The sequence below is a fragment of the Myotis nattereri genome (genome assembly GCF_964212035.1).
Source record: "Myotis nattereri genome assembly, chromosome: 20".
Taxonomy (NCBI): domain Eukaryota; kingdom Metazoa; phylum Chordata; class Mammalia; order Chiroptera; family Vespertilionidae; genus Myotis; species Myotis nattereri.
The window spans coordinates 3,346,939-3,360,542 of NC_138096.1; the positions used below are offsets into that span (position 1 = coordinate 3,346,939).

The 13,604-nt window shown below is 58.0% G+C and overlaps 1 protein-coding gene across 1 annotated transcript; it reads left to right on the top strand.

Moving 5' to 3' along the window:
* Positions 1-228: 228 nt before the first annotated feature.
* On the top strand, positions 229-13,147 carry URB2 (URB2 ribosome biogenesis homolog; the record flags this gene model as incomplete). Its single annotated transcript, XM_081114287.1, has 10 exons — positions 229-354; positions 2,611-2,787; positions 4,213-7,531; positions 8,552-8,712; positions 9,654-9,764; positions 10,302-10,544; positions 10,848-10,935; positions 11,497-11,636; positions 12,127-12,343; positions 12,404-13,147. The coding sequence occupies 9 exons, from the start codon at positions 229-231 to the stop codon at positions 12,322-12,324; spliced, it is 4,563 nt and encodes a 1,520-aa protein (XP_080970413.1). The 3' UTR covers positions 12,325-12,343; positions 12,404-13,147.
* Positions 13,148-13,604: the final 457 nt, after the last annotated feature.

Here is a 13,604-nt window from a genome sequence, read left to right on the forward strand (position 1 = left end):
CCTGTGACCCTTCAGTCCACAGGCCGACGCTCTATCCACTGAGCCAGACCGGCTAGGGCCTGTTGATGTGTTTTAATTCATTAAAGAAATATATATGTATATATACACTCACACACACATATGTATTATGTAGACAATAAGATTCGTCATGTTCATTTTCTGGTGCCTGTAGAGTTTGACCTTAATCTAACTTTTCCGATCGCGTTCTGTCGTAGGTGAAGTGCGGCAATGGCTGCTGTTTACTCTGGCATTTCCCTTAAGCTTAAAAGCAAGAGGACGTCCTGGGAAGATAAACTAAAGCTAGCGCACTTTGCTTGGATCTCTCACCAGTGCATCCTTCCAAAGAAAGAGCAAGTAAGTTTAACGCGAGACTTACATTTTTATAACCTGCTACGATCACCGGTTATGTAGACTGCATGGTGATATTTAGTGAAAAAAAAGTTAGAAGATCCGAGAAGAAGCTGGGGAGGGAAACATGGTTGGAAGTTAAAGTGATGTCTGAAGGAAAAGTAATCGGTCGGGCGTTTCATGAACGAACGGTTTCTGTGACAAAACCTCCGTCAGCACCTCTTATGCTTGGAAACCTCTCCTATTCCAAATTATAAGCACGTGCATCGGCGAACAGGGGGAGTGAGGCGCCAGACTCATGTTCTGACTGTGTTGGTAGCTCCATTTGTTCGTAAATCCAAAGCCATGTTTCACATGCAACTGCTTGTTGGAGCTTCGTTGAACGTCTTTGGAATTTGATGAGCTGAAGGTTGCCTGAGAAATCATGGCGGGGGGGCGGGGAGAGCTTTAGTATTGCCCCGCCCCTGTGACTCCGTGGTTGAGCATTGACCTATGAACCAGGAGGTCATGGTTTGATTCCTGGGCGGGGCACATGCCCGGGTTGCAGGCTCCATGCAGGAGGCAGCCGATCCATGATTCTCTCTCATCATTGATGTTTCTATCTCTCTCTCCCTTTCCCTTCCTCTCTGAAATCAATAAAAAAAATATATTTCTTAAAAAAAGAGAAAAGAAAAGCTTTGGTATTTATATTAAGGCCTTCTAGGAATGGATTAGGGAACCAAGAAAGACATAGCTCTTTTTTAACATTCTCAATCTTAGTTGCCTAATGTATTTGCATGAGCTCGTGAAATTGGGTTCACATACACCCCTAGGCTAGTATTAAAGGAGACAGCGCGAGAAGTGCCAAAGCTGGATTCCATCTGTCAAATGATGGGGAGGGACAGGATGTGGAATAGTAACGTATGCAGGAGGTTCTAAAACCAGCTGCACCTGAGATTCTTTTTTCTTTTTTTCTAATATTTTATTGATTTTTTACAGAGAGTAAGGGAGAGGGATAGAGAGTTAGAAACATCCATGAGAGAGAACCATCGATCAGCTGCCTCCTCCACACCCCCTACTGGGGATGTGCCCACAACCAAGGTACACGCCCTTGACCGGAATCGAACCTGGGACCCTTTAGACCGCAGGCCGACCCTCTATCTACTGAGCTAAACCGGTTAGGGCTGCACCTGAGATTCTTGGCCACGGGACAGTCACCTGGTAAGGGCTCCACAGGGCGAGGTGAAAGGGAAGGGTATGGCAGGCATTTTTAAAATGTTATTTTTCTGCTAGAGGCCTGGTGCACAAAATTCATGCACGGGTAGGGTCCCTAGGCCTGGCCGGCTATCAGGGCCAATCAGGGCCTTCCGGCTGACGGCTGCCCCTGGTGGTCAGCGCACGTCATAGTGAGTGAACAAACTCCAGACGGGACATTTTGCATATTATTAGCCTTTTATATATATAAATAGATTACGGTTGACATTCATTATTATTTTACATTAGTTCCAGCTGCACATCATAGTGGTTAGACAATCAGATAATTTACAAAATGCCCCTACCCCCTTTCAATATTTCAAGTATCTACTTGAAATAACTATTATTCATAGTTATTACATTATTGCTGACTATTTTCTATGCTGTAGCGTACATCCCCATGATTATCCTGTAACTACCAATTTGCACTTTTTAAAATATACATATATATATATATATATATATATATATATATATATATATATATATTTTTTATTGATTTCAAAGAGGAAGGGCGGGGGGAGAGATAGAAACTTCAATGATGAGAGAGAATCATGGATCGGCTACCCCCAGCACGACCACATTGGGGATCGAGCCCGCAACCCGGGCATGTGCCCTGACCGGGAATTGAACCATGACCACTGAGCCATGCCGGCCAGGCCAAGCCCCTGCCTTTTAACTCCGCATTTTCGCTTCATTTTGTGGCCGTTGTGAGCCATTGTTGTGCTTCTAACTTGAGAAATTTAGCATAACTGTATAGAGAAGTTAGAAGAAACTGCTAGAATTTCACTTGAAACTTTTTATTGACCTCAGATGAAGACCAACTTGTTTTTATTCTGTAACAATAATAATTTTACAATGTGAAAGCATCTATGTAATAGACCATTACCAAAGGTGGGTCTTAGAGGCGAGGGTTCCCCCTGGCAGTTGGATTTGGTTGTCCCTGGGATGCCTCCGTAAATGCCCAGTGTTTTTATTTCTTGGCAAATAACTCCACTCCTTTTCAGAGTCTATTTCTTTCACGTTTAGGTATTACTTGATTGGGCCAGCCAATCATTAGTCTCATTTTATAAGAAGAAACTTGAACTGAAGGAGGACGTTGTTGAAAGGCTCTGGGTCTACGTAGATAACATTCTGCATAGCAAAAAGCTGCAGCACCTCCTCAAGAACGGAAAGACCGTCACCCTCCAGATCTCCCTGGTCAAGGTAGGAGTGTCTTGTGTTGTGCTGTGTTTGTGACGTGCACCTCTCTCGACTTCCTGTCAGCGCGGGAGGCTTCTTATTGGTGTTAGGGTCAATTATATCAGTTTGCAGGACATGTCAAGGTAGGGGAGAAAGAAATAAAATCCTATATAATAAAAAGCTAATATGCAAATTGTCCACTCCACCTGGAGTTTGACCCGGGAGCAGGGCCGGCCGGCCAACCACCTGCGGCCCCTCCCCCCCCAGCCGGCCCCAGCCCCAATCAGCACCCCCTAAAACAATTAGGGGCAGGGACGGCTTGCCAACCGCCTTGGATCGGCCTGATTGGGGCAAGCGGGCCGGACTCCACGGTGCACGAATTCGTGCACCGGGCCTCTAGTTAGAGTTATAACAGTGACCGTTGTTGATCGAACAAGTATCGTATGCGCTACGCTGGGCTGAGTACTTTGTTGTTTAATATTCGGGAAAAGTTTAGAACTATTTCATGAAGTGGCTGTTGATTGTCTTTTTAACTGGAAGAGATAGCCAGCCGATAATGTTACTTTGTGACACACACACACACACACACACACACCCCGTCCACCCCACCCCCTTCCTGTCAGCCTGAAGGGGAGACCAGAGGCCAAAATCTGGTTCGGAATTTCCTCAGAGTCCTGACTCAGAGTGATTTTGAAGTCTCAGATCAGAATTATGAGCTTCGTTGTCAAAACGGGAGTATTTGCAAAGACGCTGGGCATAGCTGGTGACCGTGGGAAGCCCTGATAAGGAGCGCTTTGTGTGTGCCAGGCTCAGAGACGTTAAGTAACTTGCTGAAAGCCACACAGCGAGGCAGTGGCCCCGGCCTGCCTGACTGCCAGGCTGGTGCTGTTCGCCCCACACTGCCTCGCCCACGTGCATGCAGGAAGAGGGAGAAGAGCAGGGGAGGCGGCCAGAGGAAGGATTAACAGGTTCAACTGCCTGAAGCCAGATAGGCTCTAGTGGTTCTTAAAAGTATGTTCTAAATTGTGTGTCACTTTTTAAAATTTTTATTCTGTTATTTAATTTTAAAAATATCTTGTATTGATTTCAGAGGGGAAGGGAGAGACAGTGAGAGAGAGAGAGAGAGAGATAGAAACATCAATGATGAGAATCACTGATTGGCTGCCTCCTGCACGCCCCACACTGGGGATGGAGCCCGCCACCCGGGCCTGGGCCCTGACCGGGAATCGAACCGTGACCTCTTGGTTCCTAGGTCAATGCTCAACCACTGAGCCAGGAAGGCCGGGTACTGGCATTCCTTTTTTTAATTTTTTAATTTTATTTAAATCAAGATGAGGTAAGGAGTGAGTGGCTTGATTCTGTTGTATTTTGGGCGTGTGTGTGTGTGTGTGTGTGTGTGTGGGTTTAGGGGCAGTCATGAGCTTTCTTCCTTTCTCTCCTAACGCTCAGGTCATCAACGAGAGAATCGCCGAGTTCTCCCTGTTGGGATCCCAGAGGCACGTCGGTGCCGTGCTCAGCTGCTGCCAGGGCGTCCTGTCCACGCCGGCCCTTGCGGTCATCTACACGGCCCGGCAGGAGCTGCTGGTGGCCCTGCTGAGCCAGCTGTGCTGGGCGGCCTGCCGGCAGCCGGCGGCCTCCGCGGCGCCGGCCCTGCTGTTCGAGGTCACTCACCTGGCCCTGGGCCATTACCTCTCGGTCCAGCAGCAGCAGGTCAACCCCAGGCGGGCCTTCGGGGAGGTGACCGGCCACCTGCTCCAGCCCTGCCTGGTCCTCAGGCACCTGCTCTCGGGGGGCACGTGGGCGCAGGCCGGCCCGGGCCCGCTGCGGCCGGCCCTGAGCCGGGACCTCCGGAGCCAGCTGGAGGCCGTGCTGCGCGGCGGTGCCTTCCAGCCCGAGCTGCTCCCGTCCTACAAAGAGGAGCTCTTGGACCAGCCGCCGGAGGACACCAAGATGGGCGCCATGAAGAACCTGCTGGCTCCCACGGCCACCGTGATCGCCCGGCTGGCGGACGCCGGCTACTGCGAGCCGCCCCTCCACGCCGCCGTCGTGGCCAGCTCGGTGGCCCTGCTGTACAAGCTCTTCCTTGACTCGTACCTCAAGGAGGGGACCCAGGTCCTGTGCTTCCAGGCGCTGCCCCGGCTGTTCGGCTGCCTGAGGGTGGCGCGCCTGCAGGAGGGGCCGGGGCCAGCCCTGTCCACGTCCGATTGGACCACGGAGCTCCTGGTCGTGGAGCAGCTGCTGGCCTCCGTGGCCAACAACAACATCTACAACATCGCGGCCGACAGGATCCGCCACGGGGAGGCCCAGTTCCGCTTCTACCGCCGCCTGGCCGAGCTGCTGGTCAGCCACCCACAGGCCTCCGTGCCGGCCTGGTTCCGCTGCCTGCGGGCGCTGCTGTCGCTGAACCATCTGATCCTGGAGCCCGACCTGGACGACCTGCTGGCCTCGGCGTGGATCGACGCCGACGTGACCGAGCTCCGGACCAGAAAGGCCCAGGAGGCCCTGGTGCACACGCTCTTCCAGACGTACGTCAAGCTCCGCCAGGTGCCGCGGCTGTTGGAGGAGGTGCTGGGGGTGATCTGCCGGCCGGCCGCCGAGGCGCTGAGGCCGCCGGTGCTGGCCGCGGGCCCCTCCTCGGCCCTCCGCGAGGGCCTCCTGGACCTGCCCCCGAATCAGATCCTGGACACGTGGGCCCTGGTGCTGGACAAGTTCGGGGCCGCCGTCCTGCCCTGCCTGCGGGACGACGTGGACATGGCCCTGAAGGCGCTGTCCCTGAGCGCGCTGCTGCACTGCGTCATGGCCCACACGCGGTGCCCGGACGGCGGCACGCCCCTGCCCGTGGTCCGGCGGACGCGGGCCACCATGGAGCGGATGCTCCGGGAGCTCGTGCAGCCCCTGCTGGGCCTCCTGCTGGCGCCCCCGGACCCGGGGCCGGAGCTGTGGCTGCAGAAGGTGGGCGACGCCGCGCTGCTGCTCGCGCACACCTGGGCCCAGGTGGACGCCACGTTCGGCCTGAACTGCAGCCAGTACCGTTCCGCGTCGTCGTCGGGGACCCTCACAGCCGAGGCCCCGGAGAGCTCAGGCCTCCCTCCATTGCTCCCGGGCGTGGAAGCACGCAGCTGGAGGAAGATCGAAAAGGCCGCGGCCCGGTTCGACTCCGTCGGCAGGTACTGCCTGGAGCAGCTCCACCTGCAGAAGATGAAGAGGACTTTGGTGCAGACGGGTTCGCAGTCCGAGGAGGCCCTCCAGGCCCTGAGGGCCGATGCCGCCTACATCCTGGGTTCCGGCCGGGAGGGCTTAGCCCGGGGGACGGCGGCTGCCTGGGATGGGCAGGTGGGGACGGTGAGCGCGGACACCTACCCCGTCGCACACTGGCACCTGGTGGTGTCCAACCTCACCATCTTAGTACCCTACCTCGGGCCGGGCGACGTGCGGTACCTGGCCGGCGTCCTGCTGAGGACGTTGCCCGTGAACGGGGCCCAGGACGGCCCTGCCGACGAGGAGCCGCGGGTCACGCTGGGGAAGATCTCCGAGGCCGTGGTCCGCAGCCCCCTCTTCCCAGAGCTGCCATCTCTGTACGCCGCCTTCCTGACCCGCCTCGCCGAGGGCTGCGCTGGCATCCTGCGCGCGGGCGCCCGGGGCGACCCGGGGCCTCTCCGCCAACAGCTGCCCTGGCTCTTTGAGGAGGACCCCGTGGACGCGGCCCCTTGGGAAACCAGATTGGCCAAAGTGGGACCCGAAGGGACAGAACCCAGAGGGGACGTCGCCCAGAACTTGCTCTCCTTGGTCCAGGGCGGCTTCCCCGTCCGGCTGGAGGAGGAGCCGCTGGGGCGCCTCCTGGGGCTGCTGGAGGTCGTGTCCGCCCTGCAGCTGGACAGCCTGGCGCCCCCCCACCACGCGCACTACTTCCTCCTGCTGCTGTCCGCGGCCCTCGCCGCGCCGGGGGGCTCTTGCTCCCCGTCCCTGGCCCTGACGTTTCTGACCACCTGCTACCGGCTCCTCGGCCGCCTGCAGCGAGGGAAGAGCGGCCGCTCCGTGCTCAAGGTCATGTACGCCAGCGACCTCTGCGAGATCGCCCTGACCTCGCTGTTCGGGGCCTGCCGCGGGCTGCGCGTGGACGGGGACGCCGCGCCCTGGCGGGAGTTCCTCCGGGCGGCGGAGACCTTCCTGGAGCAGCTCCTGCAGATGCTGGTGCAGGTGAAGCACAGCCTGGTGCTCAACTTCGGGAAGATCCTCGCCTTCCTCTCGGGGTGCAGCGCGTACACGGAGGCGGCCGCGGGCAGACGGCGGGAACAGCCCCGCCCTCCGGGCCGGCAGCTCCTGCTGGCGTCGCTGGCCGCCCTGTGCCGCGTCCTGGGGCCCGTGGTCCGCGAGCGGAGGCCGCAGCCGGACGCCCCCGAGGCGCTGCCGGGGCTGCTGCGGCAGGCGGTGCTGCGGACGGGCGCGGTGCTCCAGCCCTGGGCGGCCCGCGGCCCCCCGCCCGCCGCCTTCCTCGCCGCGGTCAGCGCGCTCCTGGAGGCCGACCTGGGCCAGCACCCCGGGCCCGGGGCGTCCCCAGCGCCGGACGGAACGCGGCTCTCGCACCCGGACCTCTACCGGGGCGTGTACTCGCAGCTGCTGGCGGAGCTGCCTGCCCTGGCCGCCGACGCCCCGGCCTTCCAGGCGGCCGTGAGCTTCTTGGCGCTCTTCTTCTCGGCCCCAGAGCTCCACCCCGCGGGGGAGTCTGTCTTCACCGCCGTGTTTCAGTCTGTGAGAAGGGTTCTCGCAGGTAAGGGGGCTCCCCTCGGGCTGACTCTGCGGCCAGAGGTCAGCGGGCAGGCGGGCAGAGCCGGAGTTAGCCGTGGCCTGGGGCGGCCCGGGCGCCAGTGGGATGACAGGCGAGCCTGGAGTGTGGTCGACACTCTGCAGGGCATTTCCCTGGGGAGGGGATTGAGGGTCAGAGAGGCCCCGAGGCTGGGATCTCACAGCTTGTGGGAAACTGGGACCAGACCTCCCAGCCTTCGGTCCCTCCACCGTCAGTGCCGGATGCAGCAAGTAAAGACTGGGGTGCAAAAAGGTGCCCTGGCCACGCACAGCGGCCCCACGGCTGAAACGGGGCCGGGCAGACAAGCTGGGGTCAGACGGTGAGGGGCCCTGGATGTCCTCGCTTGGGGTTCTGTTAGGAACCCGTGGGCCAGGGGGCATTGAGTGAGAGACTCCCCCAGGCAGTCCCCGGAGGTGGGGGGTTCTCTTATCCCTTCCACGTGGCCGTCTGCTTAAAAGTACCCGCCCGCCCCTGTGACTCTGCTGGTCTTATAAAAGAATTCAAGGGAAATAGGAAAAAACGGCCCTGGCTGGTGTGCTCAGTGGGTAGAGCGTCGGCCTGCGGACTGAAGGGTCCCGGGTTCGATCCCGGTCCAGGGCACGAACCTCGGTTGCAGGCACATCCCCAGCCCCAGTCGGGGCGCCTAGGGGAGACAACCAATCGATGTGCCTCTCTCACGTCGATGTTTCCCTCTCTGTCTGTCTGTCCCCCTGCCTTCCACTCTCTGTAAACATCAATGGAAAAATATCCCCAGGTGAGGATTGACAAAACAACAAAAAAAACGATGGTAGGAAAAATGATAAAGTAACAGTCGGCTGTCCGCGTGGTCCAGAGGTTAGCCCTCTGAGCATCGCGTGCGAGAGGCCTCTGGCTGGGAATGCCGGGCCCCCAGGCGTGGCCTTCCCTGGCGGCACACTGTGTCTGTCAGCTCACGGCCACTCTGATGTCTCTCCCCTCCCTCTGTCCATCTCGTCTTCCCCGCAGACCCCGCCGTTCCGGCTCCGGCGGTTCAGGCCATCGAGCCTCACCTGGGAGCCCTGCTCGCCCACCTGCTGGCGGCCGGGACGACCCAGGACTTCCGGGCGATGCTGCAGTGGGTGCTCCGGGGGCTAGACCTCAGGAACGCGTGGAGCGCAGACCAGCCGGTGGGTGGCCCTCCCCCTCGCCCGGCAGGCACGTGAATGAGGGCGGGGAGCTCAGACGGGGAAGCTGAAGGTGCCGGGTCCCCCCTAACACCAAACGCAAACCAGTGGGGACTCTAGGCGGAGAGGGGGTTCATGGAGGCAGCTCTGCTTCAGGGCCCTGGATTCCAGGCCGGGCTTTCTGGTTCTAAGCCTGACTCCGGATGATGACCAGCACAGGGATGGGGCTCTGACTTGGGTGGGAGGGGAGGGGGGGGTCATTGAGGGTAGCGTGGGGCAGGGAGAGGACGCCCATCTCCTGAGCCTGAGCCCGAGGCCCGGGCTGGACCAGGGCTGCTCTCTGTCGCCCGGCACTGCCCACCTGTGGACATTTTTGCTGTGTGTGTCTGCAGCATGTTCGGGTCCTAGTTTTATTTATTTATTTTACATATATGTATATTTATTGATTTCAAAGAGGAAGGGGGAGAGAGAGAAACACCAATGAGGAGGGAGAACCATGGATCGGCTGCCTCCTGCCCTCCCCCTACTAGGGATGGAGCCCACAACCCGGGCCTATGCCCTGACCGGGAATCGAACCCTGACCTCCTGGTTCATAGGTCGATGCTCAACCGCTGAGCCACGCCGGCCGGGCAGGCCCTGGCTTTGAGAGGGCCTCTGCGTGTAGATGGCTGTGCCCGTGTGCGGCCCTGCAGGTCCCCATCCTGACACTTATACACGTGTCGGTTTCGGGAGACGCTGTTGACATGACCTCCGCTGTGCCCCAGGTCCGCTCGCTGTATCCATTCAATCCTCCTTTGGTGACAGGAAGCCCATTGCCCCGGGATTTCTCCCGGCCAGGTCCCGCCCAGGCCCGGCCCGTGGATTGGACGCCGGGGGCCGCTTGGTCCCAGGGTGGGCCTCTCGGAGTGGGCAGTCTCTGCCACGTTCCTCCTCTTCCTCCGCAGGCCATTTTGTCGGCTGTTACGTTGATCAAGTTGCTGCTGAGCTGCCCGGTCAGCGAGGAGCAGGCGCGTCTGTTCTGGTGGGCGAGCCCCCAGATCATCACGGCTCTGACGGTGAGTGTGGCCCCCCCCACATCCCTCCCCTCCCCCACCGTCACCCCTCTTCCCGCCCAGACCAAGGGCGGAGCGTCCCCGTCACTTCCACCTGCCCACTGACCCCATCGACGCCGTTGGGAGTTGGGACACCCTGACTTACGCCACCTCCATTCTTACCTCTGCCTGCTTCAGGCTTTGTGGTTGCTGCTTCTAGAATCACCTTCCCTTTCTTCCCTCTATACCACTGGTTCTCAACCTTCCTAATGCCGTGACCCTTTCATACAGCTCCTCATGTTGTGGGGACCCCCAACCATGAAATTATTTTCGTGGCTGCTTCATCACTGTCATGTTGCTACTGTTACGATCGCCATGTAAATATCTGATAGGCAGGATGTATTTTCATCGTGACAAATTGAACATCATTAAAGCACAGTGATGAATCACAAGAACAATATGTCATTATAGATGTGTTTTCCGATGGTCTTGGGCGACCCCTGCAAAGGGGTCGCGACCCACAGGTTGAGAACCGCTGCTCTATTCCTTCTCGTCCCGTAGCTGCAAAACCGCGAGGCGTGTCAGGAGCAGCCCGCGGCCGTGGCGGTGGTCGAGCCCATCCTGGACGTCCTGGCCGCCCTGCTGCGCCGGGGGGAGGGGGCCATCCGCAACCCGCACCACGTCAGCCTGGCCTTCAGCATCCTGCTGGCCGTGCCCCTGGACCGCCTGAGGCCGCCGGAGTTCGGGCGCGTCTTCCCGCGGGCTCACAGCGTGCTCTTCACCATCCTGCAGTGCCACCCCAAGGTGAGGGCCCGGGACCAGCGGCCTTGCCTTTTTTCCTTTTTTTTTTTTTAATGTGTTTTTATTGATTTCAGCCAGGAAGGGAGAGAGAACGAGATAGACGCATCAGTGATGAGAGAGAATCACGGATCGGCTGCCTCCCGCACGCCCCGCACTGGGGATGGAGCCCGCCACCCGGGCCTGGGCCCCGACCGGGAATCGACCGTGACCTCCCGGTTCACAGGGCGACGATGAGCCCCTTTAATGAGAGAGAAGTGGAAATGAGCGATGACGTTCCTGTCTTTCTTTGGCCCGTGTTTATCCCAGGTGATGCTGAAAGCCGTCCCCTCCTTCCTGAACTGCTTCCACCGGCTGGTGTTTGCGGTGATGCAGGAAGGCCGGCAGAAGGATAAAGGTACTTCAGCTACCCCATGGCTTCCTCTCTCTCTCAAAACCAACAGGCTGTTCTTTAAAAAAAGAAAAAGGAAGAAAGCTGGGAAGACACTAGTCATGGGGTCGCATGTATCTGTCTGTAAGAGCAAAACCCCGCACAATGTCTGAAACTGTGTAAGGAGGCAGTGACGCGACTGAGCCCCTCTTATCTTTAAAAATCACATGCCAAGCAGCGCTTGAAAAAAATTTCCCGTTTTCCCCGTTTTAAGCCTTCCTGGTGGAGATCCGTCTCCTTTTAAAATACAACAGCCATCCCCCGACTTCAGCCTGAAAGTCCTGATTATTCTCGGAGCCTCGGGAAACAGCCACGGGCTCCTGGTATTCTAACGGTCCTTCCCTTCGTTAACGTAGCGAAATGTTTGGACATACGTGTCCCCGTCCCCGTCCCCGCTCCCCCCCCGCCCCCCCGTCCTGTCTGCAGAATGAGCTGATTAGAGAGTGGGAGGGAGGGGCGCTGTGAGATGAGGATGGGGCAGCGCACAGGCGGGGGGGCTGACGGGTTCGGACGCGCTTTGCCGTGCAGGCGGCGCGGAGGACCTGGCCGGGGTGCTGGCGTGCGCCCGCCTGGTGGAGAGGATGTACAGCCACATCGCCGCCCGGGCCGAGGACTTCACCGTGTTCTCCCCCTTCATGGTGGCCCAGTACGTGACGGAGGTGCAGAAGGTAAGCCGGCTCCCCGCCTTTTATTGATTTCAGAGAGGGGGAGAGAGAGAGAGAGAGAGAAACATCAATGATGAGAGAGAATCATGGATCGGCTGCCTCCTGCACGCCCCCTAGTGGGGATCGAGCCCACAACCCGGGGGCATGTGCCCTTGACTGGAATTGAACCCGAGACCCCGCAGTCCCCAGGCCGATGCTCTAGCCACCGAGCCACACCAGCTAGGGCCAGAGTCCAAATGTCACTGCCCCTGTAAGCACATAGGCCTCGTGTGTTTATTTACTTGCAGCTGACCCTGTGACGCTTCATTCCAGGCTTTTGTGCACTTGAGTTGGCTTCTGTTTCCCCAAACGATAAACTTTCGAGATGGGCTTGTGCAGCTGTGTCAGCTGTGTGCACAACGGTGTTTTAAAAGGAGCGTCTTTCTCAAGTTGGAGGCAGACGCGGGAATTCCTCGCCGGGGCTGCCTTCGCTCACGGGTGTGTCCTTTCCCAGGTCACCTTGTACCCGGCCGTGAAGGGCCACCTGCAGGAGGGCATCTACCTCATCCTGGACCTTTGCATCGAGCCCGACGTGCAGTTCCTGCGCGCCTCGCTGCCGCCGGGAGTGCGGGACGTCTTCAAGGAGCTGCACAACGACTACGTCAAGTACCACCGGGCGAAGCACGAGGGCGAGAGGCGGTACGCCGTCTAAGGACACGCGGGGAGAGGCGGTGCGCCGTCTAAGGGCACGCGGGAGAGGCGGTATGCCGTCTAAGGACACACAGGGAGAGACTGTGGCAGGAAGACCTGGCGAATGAAAGGCTTCGATGTCCAGTGGGAAATACGTGGATTATTTAATATGTGCGTTGTATTTGACAGCCATGTTTTTCACGCATACCTTTTCATGCAGTAAGTACTGCAATAGCGTCCCGAGAACACGCCTTAGAACAAGGCGGACTCAGTGAACAATTGTCCAGCCTCCTGTGGCCATTCCAGGTGTGGTTTTTGCCTCGCTCGGTCCCTTCTCCCAACCAAGAACTGTGTAGAACTTATAATTAAAGTCCTATTAAAATATCTCTGCCTCTGCCCTAACCGGTTTGGCTCAGGTGATAGAGCGTCGGCCTGCGGACTGAAGGGTCCCAGGTTCGATTCCGGTCAAGGGCATGTGCCTTGGTTGCAGGCACATCCCCAGTGGTGGATGTGCAGGAGGCAGCTGATCGATGTTTCTCTCTCATCGATGTTTCTAACTATCCCTCTCCCTTCCTCTCTGTAAAAAAATCAATAAAATATATTTAACAAAAAATATCTCTGCCTCACCGGCCAGCGTGGCTCAGTGGACAAGCATCGACCTATGAACCAGGAGGTCAGGGTTCGATGCCGGGTCAGGAAAATGGGCTTCTGGGCTTGATCCCCAGTGAGGGGGCGTGCAGGAGGCAGCCGATCCATGATTCTCTCTCATCATTGATGTTTCTCTCTCTCTCCCTCTCCCTTCCTCTCTGAAATCAATACAAATGTATTTGTGCTTTTTTTCTTCATTTTACTCTTAATCTATTTGTTTTTTAATTTAAATTCTCTGTTGTTCAAAGTATTACATAAAGTCTCCTTTCCCCCCCATGGACCTCTCCCCGGCCGCTCCCACCCCCCAGCACGTGCCCTCACACCCAGTTGTCCATGTCCGTGGGTTGTGCTGTGGGGATGGTGCATTGGAGCAGCAGGCGACCTTTTCAAGGACACAGGTGTGGACAGAGCTGGAATCCAGGTCGGCTCTTTGGTTTTGCCCTCGGGTCCCGTTCTCAGACAGGAGGGCCACTGCTCTCAGACGCCTCCTGTGAGTGTTTCCTCTGCTGGGAGTTCAGGAAGGTGGGAGTCTGGCTGGGACCCCTCTGCCCAGCTTTTGGAATGTCCCTGGGGCACAGACAAGCACGGAGCAGTCCCCCAGGTGCCCTGATGGTGGCACTGCAGGGCCGCGCTCAGGGCCCAGGGCTGCTTTGA